Genomic DNA, 10526 nt, shown 5'->3' on the forward strand with positions numbered 1-10526 from the left:
ACTGTTCTGATTTGTGAACCGACTGACTGAAAGGCCGCATGCGGCCATTATCATTAAGTGCAAGATAATGTTGCTTTTGGTAAAAACTCCAGTGTATTTAGTAATAAAAAAAGTAAAATGTTTATTTAGACAAAATGTTTCATATTTCATACATACAACAGTAAATGATACATTGGATCGAACAAACAACCGTTTTAACACTGAAATGTAGGTAGAGCAAAAAGAAAATCCGAATTTAAGGCTATATGTGTACGGAGTCCTCTATCAACCTATATCTTCGTGTAATAAGATAAATGTTGAGGAAAAAATATTGAGACTATATTTTCCAACAAACGTATGTGGCGAGCACAAACAAGTAATATCCAAACAATACTGACACAGCATTTCTTCCCCCTTTGTAAATGTAACACTCGGAACATGCTAACTTTCCCATTTACTTCGTGAACACAGGTGAAGATCGGTCATCAAAAATTGGTTTGATTTTACAAATTTCATGTGAATAAAGCTGAAATGTCCTTTACGACTGAATAATGCCCTTTAAGATATGACAAACAATTCCTCGATAATCAAACCATCGTACGTGCCCCTCACGTTTTATTAGAGACTTGTGGACAAGAAAACGATTTATACACTTATGCTCTAATCTAAAGGAACAAGACGTTTTATTAAAAAAAAACTAGATACATTCTCTTGAGCTTTCCCTCAGTTCTCATCACAATATTAGTTAAGCCATAGTAATTAATACAAAATATAACACAATGTTGTGTTACAAAGTTTTCACGCGTCGTGACAAAACACATTTAAAAATGACGTAAAAAACGGGCGAGGTGGTTTATAAAGAAAGCATCTACATCACAGCTGTGTTTGCGTGGGGTTCATGGCTTTGGCATTCATAGCAAGTCACCCAAGGCAATTGGAGCCATTAAGAGAAGCTTTGCAGGCTTTGCTGAAAGGAGCTTGGCCGTTTGGGCCCACTTTGGCAGAAACTCCGTTAAGTGTGGAGATATGGGGGAAGCTGGGTTGTGAAGACTGGACAGGAGTGCTTGGGCTGGGCAGAGAAGAGGATGTAGAGGGGGCGGCAGCGGCCGGGCTGTTTGGTTTGTCACTGCTGGAGTCACTTTCTGTGTCAGGCCTTCTTCCACCAGTCACGTCATCCCTTGGGCTGCTTAACTTCATCTTTTTGCAACCAGGCCGAACTCTGTACTTAAGTGGCAGGGGTCCATTCTGTGACAAATAAACTTCTGTTATTACCCCCACTCAAACTAAACTCTAGGAAATCAAAAAGAATAAATTTTTTGTATGTATAAAAAATGCATTAGTCATACCCTTCTCCATGTGTAGATATAAGCAATATCCATAAGCGTATAGTAATCTTTTAAAGGCTCATCTTCATACATAACCTCAATCTGAAAGAAAAAATCTTGCTAAACAAGCATATTGACCAATTCTTGAACCACAGAGAATGCAATGGGCCTCGTTCTTAAAACATTCGCAAATATAGGTTGTGTAAATTTTGAGTAATTTGCGCGTAAAACGGACCTTCCCGAAAACCTTCTTCCGGATTCACAAATACCTCGTAAACGTCAGATTTTATAGTGAAATGTGTGTATGTTAATGAATTCCAATCACTCGTAAACAGGGCGCGCCTGCACGCTCTTTCATAATTAGCTAATCTTTTACCGATGCTGGAATCCTCTGGACTTCATAAATGCATAATAGGCTATATGCTTACCAATAATTTATAAATTAAACTGTGTCCACAAAAGCGTAGCAAGTTATTTTAGCAAGCTGAAATAATACCTGGTGCTCTTCTCAAAAAGACCAGCTGATGGCGCCTGAGAGCGCTTTGGAAGCACGGCGCGTTTTTCCGGAGACGCGTTGACAGTTACATGTTACTAGTGTTTTATTTTAAAGAATATTACTGAATAGACCGTTATAAAAATGCAGTAACCATTAATATTAACTTCTCCATTGTTGTGTATGATGGTTGGTCAATGTAGTGTGTGTCCCGCTTCTCCTCCACTGTGGTTGGACAGCTGTGCAAAAAAGGACAGTGACGAGCTTTGCGTTTTACCCAAAGTTAAAGAGTAAAAAAGAAAAAACACAGGGCAAAAGAACTCGTGAAATATCATTATGATACACAGTGCATCAAAATGCAGTGTTATCAGTTTGTCTAAAAGAATACATAACGTTTGAATATTTTACGCACCATTTACACGTGGAGCAGATGTACGTTTCTTTCGTACCAGCTAACATTTTGAAAATAGGAACATTTTCATGAATCCAAACATTTACGTCAAAACGACTTTACCAAAGATTTACACAAAAATCATTATGCTCCTGTTTCATGAATGAGGCCCAATGTGTTTAAAAACAGACATTTGTGCTTAAAATGTACATGTGAGTTAGAAAGAAGTTAAAGATTACCTGAAAGGTGCATGGTATATCCATTTTACTTCTGAGAAATTTTCTGAGATGCATAACTGTCATAGCAGCTGGGCATTGCAGATACCGTTTTACATTAGCCTGTGGAAATTAGATGATCACAAACATTTTAGTAAGTTCTTCACTATAACCATATTATACTATATATTAGATATGTAAAATTAAAGGAAATTATTAATTACCTCTCTTGTAGTCTCATTTTCTACCCCATCTTTTTTATTAAGTCTGAGCATTTTAAGAGAAGTGAATATATATATGAATTATTATATTATAAGTCTTAAATTTCTGATTTTCTACTTTGCTATCATTCCATAAACAACAAAGGTTACTGAAGAAATTATACAAATCAAATTTATTTATTTATTTAATTTACGCACCACAATGAGTTTATATTAAACAGAACCAACCTGTTCTGATCAAAAAACTCAATGGACAAGCTGATGATCTCATCATCAGCAATGATTCTCTTGTCTTCATCAGCCACCTCTCCTCTGTCCTCATTAGAACCATTTGTAGCTAAAGACCAAAAATTTCACGCCGTGAGTTATCAGTGTGAATTAAAAATATAATAATAACTATTTTGCTATTACAACTAACCAACTGATGGATGCTCAGCATAAAAATCTCGCCTTCGTTTCATTTCATCTAAGTAACAAAAACACAAAGATAAACCAACTATTAGTAGGCCAATAATTATGATGAGTTGAAATTCTGACATCATTATATTTTCAGACAAGTTATGTGAATATAATTAACATAAATACTTTTAAAAGATGTGTAAACACTAACTTTTAAACAAACCAGGTACCAGCTTGTATACAATGTCCTGAAGGGTCTTATCAGACCTAAAAACATAGAATTGAGGGGTTACAGCACATATTCCAGTTTTCATTATAACAGAGGTCTACAAAAAAACTACACTTCCTTGAATTTAAGTGGAATAAAACAATTATATACGTCTACCTGATATTTAGGAGAGGTTTTGTTTTATGTACTTGAACATCACAAATAGGGCAGTATTTGCTGGTCTCCAGATACCTCACAATGCACATTTTGCAGACTGTGAAAACAGCAAACACAACGAATTAATTATACAAGATAAATGAAGGGATTGTGGGTATACGGGATGAAGTATTTTTGAACTTACATGAGTGCAAACATTCAACAATGGTGGTCGCGTCAATGAAGTATCCTCCACATAAAACGCACATCAAATGAGGATTTAGCTCCATTATCTTGATTCTTGTTGTTCGGTGCATTGTCATGCCAGCACGGCGACCTGATAACCAAACAAGCACATGAATGTCCACAGACATAATTAAAATAGGCCATAGAAAAATGATTGCCGGGTTATTAATACTTAGATAATGACAGATAAAATACACCCGGACTGTTTTAACATATATTTCCCGACAATATATTTACAAATCTACATTCGTAACTCATAATTTCTTTGGGAAAAACATTTCATAAGTGTAGACACATTGATATGGTTTTCATTCATAGCCTACAGTATACCGGGCTGCGTACAGGTAAGCGTAAAAGCCAAAATGCCCACACTTATTGTTGCTATGACGACGGGGTGTAATTGGCTCGTTGCCAGTCTAACCGCAGCCGCCTACTTCGACAGATTCACGGATTGTCGGGACAGCAACTAAATATTCTATATCAGAAATCAGTAAAGTCAAGACGCCTTCTCTTCTTCTCTGCTCATGTGTTCATCACAATAACAGAATGCAGCTTGAACGTGGCTGCCATTTTCCTCGACAGTCCCGCGTCCAGACGAGTTCGCTCACATGTACAACGCACGCTATTGTTTCAAAAGGGGTCATCTCCGTTACATTTTAAACACGTTTTACGACTATAATTTCACCAGACACCGCTTTAAAACGTGATCGAGAATAAACTGCATACTTTTCCGCCGTGATGATGTCTTAAACGGGGAACCCAGTGAACGTAAGCTCGAGAGCTCATTGCTGTGATCTCTGGACCGCTATATGCGTATTCTATAGTGAGCAGTCCAAAATGCTGAAATTATCATGATAATTATCATTCAAGTGCGAATAATGTTATAAACCATCGCTTGTGCAAAGTGATCGAGATCCAACGCACTAAACGACCGTCAAATAGCCTACACTTGTTAGTTTTATTAGAAAGTTCATGTTGGCCGAATATTTCATGGCACGTGCCAACCAATAAACAGTTGCCCAGTGGCTGAAATTGCATACTTTGTATAACAAGAGAACACTGAAACTGTGAAGTAAAAACTCAATATCGTAGGTAAAATAATGCGCAGCAAAAGAAACTGAATGTCTTTTATAAAGGCGGCGTGTAGCCGTATTTTAGTCGGTGATAAAACGAATTCAACATCTATGAAAAGTAGGCTACATCAACAATTTTGTACATCGGTTCTTGGGGATTTATGCAGGCTGCAACACGATTTACATATGGGAATCAGTAGATCGGAGAATAAACAAATTGGCCATCCCTTCAGATATAGGCTAATGTGAGATGTGCTGAGGTTTGCGCAGGCCTAATGTTAAACCATTTCAGTCGCTTGAGCCAACTAATGAAAACCACATAAATCAGTTTTATAGGTATATTCATGGGTAATCCTATTTAGATGATTCAGATTAGTGTCATAATTAACAGTTTAACCGCTGAACAGATGGAGATCTGAAAATATGTTGCAGTTACAGTGAATCTGTGTGTTTAGTGGCAGGTGACAGAGACATATCTTGACTTTTGCAATATTATGATAAGCCTTATTTATTGTCATGAATGTTAATATTGTATTTTTTACAACTGATCGAAACAGACAGTCCATGAAATACATGAAGTGCGGTAAAATGTATGTGAAGTGTGTGGAAGAAATTTAAATGTAGGTATGCAAGACATGGCAAGCAGGCAAAGTCAGGCAGTGGAAAAAAACAGCACCACATATTTTCCAATGACAGCTTAATCATTACAATTTTGCCAGAGAGATCATTTGGCAAAAGAGGACTAACAATCCAGTCTGAATTATAAACAACGGTTAGACTATTTACATTGTTTCATTTCTTGGATGAAGTTATCAGCATTATTTTTTATTAACTTTTCACCCATCAGTGGTGGGTCGCTTGGCATGTTTAGTCGCTTATCGATTACTAAAGATATTAAAAAAAAATAAAAAGAACGAAATAGTCTTTCAAAAATCAGGTCTTGGAATTAGCACTCGTAACCTACTGACTGTCCAACCTGACGTGTCCTTGTCACAGGTTAGATAGACTCCAGGCACACGCGATTGTTATTTTAAAAATGGCTAAAACAAAACAAACAATTCAAATTGCATTTCGAGACAAATAATCAATAGTAAACATGCTAAAACATTTACTCAAAAGTTACCACACTCGAAATTAAAGCGTATTGCGCTTTAGGAGGAACCCAGCCAATAGGCTACGCGTATGGATTTAAGTTAATAAAATTAATTTATAACATCAAAACGCTCCACTGTTAATTTTGTCTAAATCTACACTCTTGGGACTCCATGATTCTATAAAACAAAGAAGGTAGTGTCTGCTTTTCGAGCGTGAAGAAATGGATGAAAATGATCACCCGTTTGCACCTGACCCGACTCGCTTGCTCTCGAGTGCGCGCCGTCCTTTTAATGTTATATATATAAAAAGCACAGAAAGATATATCTCTGTTTTACAAAAATGACATACTCGCTTACATACATATTGTGTTAACAGATGTCACAGAGTGCCTTTACATAACATCTAACAAAATTTAAATGAAATTCATACGCATGAGAAACAGTCACACATTCAGAAGGTAACACCGTGCCTTGTCTTGAGAGAGCAAAAGAAAGCAATGACAGAAAGGGTCTTGGTCCCGCTTGTTTAAACATGCAAACGTACATACCCAGTATATTTCCCCGATGGTTTCTAAGCTTTGTTCTAGTAGACAATGAAACTTGAGAGTCGATCAGCAAAAAATGAATGCTACCGAAGCGGCCATCTTGGAATGAGCTGCAGACGCTGTCAATGGCTCTAACGTACCACCGCCGTGTTCATTGTGGCCTTTTTGCGCAATTGCACAAAGGTTACGGTAGCTCACTGTTCGCAGACACTTTCCGATTTTATTCACAGATAAGTCCACAGATTTCAGCCGTATATGGTTAATTCCAGGGGCGTAGGTTTTCAGCGTAGCGATCAGCACAACACAGTGTGTGATGGTTCAGTGCAAACTGACACACTCCCCAAAATGGCTTAGTTCGACCGCCCCACTCCGTCACGTGATCTCATTCCTTACGGGTAGCCTGGGAATTAGATTTAGTAGTGGGGTATATCATCAATAGGGTACCCCTCTGACGGATGTCTTTGTCAAACCTCACCACCCACATAATCACTTCTGATGAGGAAAAAACCTAGCTAAATCACATAGTTCGGTAGGGACGAACTTTTTAAAAGCTGCGTTTCTCTTTATTTTTAGGCAATTTATACGAAGAGTGAAAATTAAGGCAGAACAAGCTCATATAATTTATCTGCGAGTTAAGATGCATTTTGAAAAAAAAAGCTTGGTAAAGTTAGTCAAGGAAAATAACTCAACATTATTTCAGTTAAAGCCGTTTTAATTTAAATTTTGCTACCATTATTATTCTAATAAACAATTATATTAGAATAAACCATTTGTGCATTTTCTAGCCAATATCATTTTAAAGTTTTAATGCCGTTAGCAAGAAACATAAAGCACTCATAATGAAACTTGTTAACGCCTAGTGTGACCTTCTCGAAACAATGCGCAGACGACTAGGCTGATTTATTATGCCATCATCTTTAAAAGAAATAGAGTCTGCATTCCAAGTAGCCTAAAATGCGTAATGCTTAATTAAAAGGGATTAAATATAATTGTTGTGGTTAAACAAATAATGTAGTCCGCACCCGGTGAGATAGGCTACGCAAGCGCTGCTGATATAAACTGAAAGTCATTGAAACAAATGACCGAAATAAGCGATTCATATTTATTGATAATTCTTGGTTAGACTTGAAATTTGCTTCGAGTTTCAAATTCTTGGTAAATTGTGCTCTGGATGCATTGATGCAAACAAAAGCACTTTGATCCCGCGGTCAAGCAAGAGAAAGATGCAAATGTTTTTGCTGTGGTGTAGCCACATGTTATGTGCAATATCCGACCTGTTAATTTTAAAAAGATGCTCTAATAAAGGTGTATAAAATCCATTAAATAGTCTGACAATGAACATGCAGTAAAAGGAAATTTGAAAGCCGTTTCTTAGAAACGACATGCTTAAGTCAACTATAATTTATAGTTTTTTATATTTATATTTTGGGGTTTAGTTGTTGTTTTATAGGCCTACATTTATATAAAAAGTTCAACATGCGCGTGTAGTTTTATATTCCACAGACCGTTTTCTATAGCGTTTACATATGCCTTTAACAAATTACGATGTAACAACACAAATGCATATTTTTCTGTCATTGGTTGTATGGTCCGAGAGATCGTGAACGTGCGCTGCTGTGTGTGCACTCGCGTGTGTGCGGTAGGTCTGAGTTTTTCTCTGTAGCCCTGGACGGCTGGCTTAACGCACTGCACTGCATGCGTTCAGCTGCACACCACAAGCTCAGTCTGCCTGTGCCTGCCATGACGTCAGCTGCTCAAATACAGGCACTTGAGCGAAAACAAAGAAGCTCGGCATGCATGCTGGCGGAAACGCGAGACACTTCGCGTTAACCCGGTACCGGGTTCTGCAAAACGTTACTGTCTCTTCTTGCTTATTTCTACTGTGACAGTTTCCACACACGCTATCGATAATCCACAATTCAGACAATCGATTTATTTGTATCAATCGAATTAGTCAAACAACATTTATCTGTTGTGGGCGTTATATTTTATTTCAAAGATATGTGTCATTTTTTATTTAGACCACAGATGTGACTCAAAATGGCCGTACCTCAGTGGCCTAGTGGGTGTTAATGCAAGAAATCTTGAGCAACAACTTGGAGGATAAAACGGCCCTCCCCTTGCAGAGAGTAGAGTTCTTGACGACTGCTTAGTTGCACATTACACAGGCATCGTCGACAAAATAGTGGCATAGGCTACGTAAAGGACACATTATTTTTTAAGAATTAAATGCACCCTTCATTGGTTCATTGCAACGGTTTATTTGCCTCATTGCTCGCTGAAATGTTATAAAAATGCTGAAGACTTTAACCCGAAATTTATTTTTAAACAACATTTTGTTAACATTTTGAAAGATGAAATGCATCATTTTCTTTATTTCAGCAGACAGGATTTTTTTCAGCACAAAGCATAAAAACTTATTCACTTATACATATTTTATAAAGTGGCCAAGAAATAGATCATGATTAGTCACAGTGTCTTTAAGAAAAGTGTTTCCTCTCTTGGCGTTGTTTTATTGTTTTAATTAACTCATTGATTAGGCCTATTGATTGTTTACTGATACCACTATTGATTTGTGGACTAAATAGAAGATGGAGGTTAGGATTTAAGACAGGATTTAAGTGTTGAGTGTAAACGTCTTGAATCGTATGAAACATGGAAATTTCACCAAGGAAAATGATTAAAATCCCATTCTGATTTTAGCTTAACGTAGGCCCTACATGAAACAAAATATGTGGAATGAAAGGTCCGATACGGGCATGCAATGATACTATATTAATATTTCATATAGCCTAATTGTAACACGTTAAACGTATGTTATAGTCGTGAAATCCGCTTGTTTGCCGTTCTTGTATACATTTTACCTTGTGTATAAATAAAATGTAAATTTCCCATCCGAATAACATTCTCTAGTCAAATTACAGTCCAAAGGTAGCATATTGATATTGTGTACAGATTATTTTTGAATCAGAATCACGCATGTCGTATGTCATCAGCTCAATGTGAATTTAGGTATCTTGGTCAAAAGGAAGAACCATTTTTCTTCCTTTTCGACACCCCATACAGTTTAGAAAGAAACGATGAAAAGTCAGCGTTATTGATTTGTTACATGGGATTGACACACTTTATTGGAAATATTATATATTTCAAGGGGAAATTTCTTATTGCAAGTAAATTATTATTATTTTGCTCACCCGAAAGCACGAGGAAAGGTTTACTTTTAAATAATAAATAAATGTGGAAATAAATGTGCATGGACAAATAAATGTGGAAATAAAAAAAAAAGTATAAACCATAGGGCTTGTGATAAACACTTACTGAAAGTTTTGCCCGATAATTAAAAAGTTTTTCATTTGCAAAATATTTTGAGCACAAAACATGGTAAAAACCTTGGTTTTGGCTTTAACAGTTAATTTTTAAACAAGTAGGACTTTTGTACAATTTATCTGTCTGTTTTTATGAGACGATGGCTATATATTGTATGTTTTTTGTAGTATTTAAATTAATGTAAATTAACTTTTATATGGCCTATAGGCCTACTTTGCAGCAGAACATTTGTTGTTTAACTTGTTTTAAATGCTCTGTCAAGTAGTTAAATCTCTCTTTGTACTCCCACAGGATGGCAGAGTAAAACTTTCTGGTATGAAGGTTCATTCGGAGGAAAATGTTCTATACGCTTTCTTATTGGTGCGTTAAGTCCGTTAAATTTGATTGGGCGCCGACTCAAAGACAGGAGCTCGCTACATCAAGAACAATGACCTCAATTACTTACTATTAAACTAAAAGTAAAGGGGCTATATATTGTTTTAGATTGACGTTATTACTAAATGATGCACGATGCCTAACGAGTGCATTTCAACTAGAGCAATTGTTTCACAGGTCTGAGGTAAGGAAATGAGATTAAGATTTCTTTAGAAAATATTTGCTAAAGAGTATCACATAAAATAAACGTGCGCAGTTCTTGAAAAAAAAAACAATGCCACTAAAACGACAAAAATTAAAAACTGGATAACAATTAAATCTGACCTTTTATTTATTAAGGAAAAAAATAATAGTTACATGTTAGAACAACTACAATGAAGACCATATAAGATGTGCATTGCTATTACGCTATAATATTTAGTCTATTTAAATATTCATATTTCTTACATTATTTCGAATACGTTTTGCAAAAAATATAA

General features: G+C 36.3%; 1 protein-coding gene across 1 annotated transcript; it reads right to left on the reverse strand.

The window, feature by feature from the left end:
• Positions 1-109: 109 nt before the first annotated feature.
• On the reverse strand, positions 110-6683 carry bmi1b (bmi1 polycomb ring finger oncogene 1b). Its single transcript, XM_057333225.1, has 10 exons — positions 6349-6683; positions 3593-3724; positions 3409-3505; positions 3235-3290; positions 3043-3090; positions 2853-2961; positions 2628-2670; positions 2428-2526; positions 1326-1406; positions 110-1224 (listed from the first exon to the last, which is right to left on the reverse strand). The coding sequence occupies exons 2-10, from the start codon at positions 3708-3710 to the stop codon at positions 901-903; spliced, it is 975 nt and encodes a 324-aa protein (XP_057189208.1). The 5' UTR covers positions 3711-3724; positions 6349-6683; the 3' UTR covers positions 110-900.
• Positions 6684-10526: the final 3843 nt, after the last annotated feature.

The sequence above is a fragment of the Triplophysa rosa genome, linkage group LG5, assembly GCF_024868665.1.
Source record: "Triplophysa rosa linkage group LG5, Trosa_1v2, whole genome shotgun sequence".
Lineage (NCBI taxonomy): Eukaryota > Metazoa > Chordata > Actinopteri > Cypriniformes > Nemacheilidae > Triplophysa > Triplophysa rosa.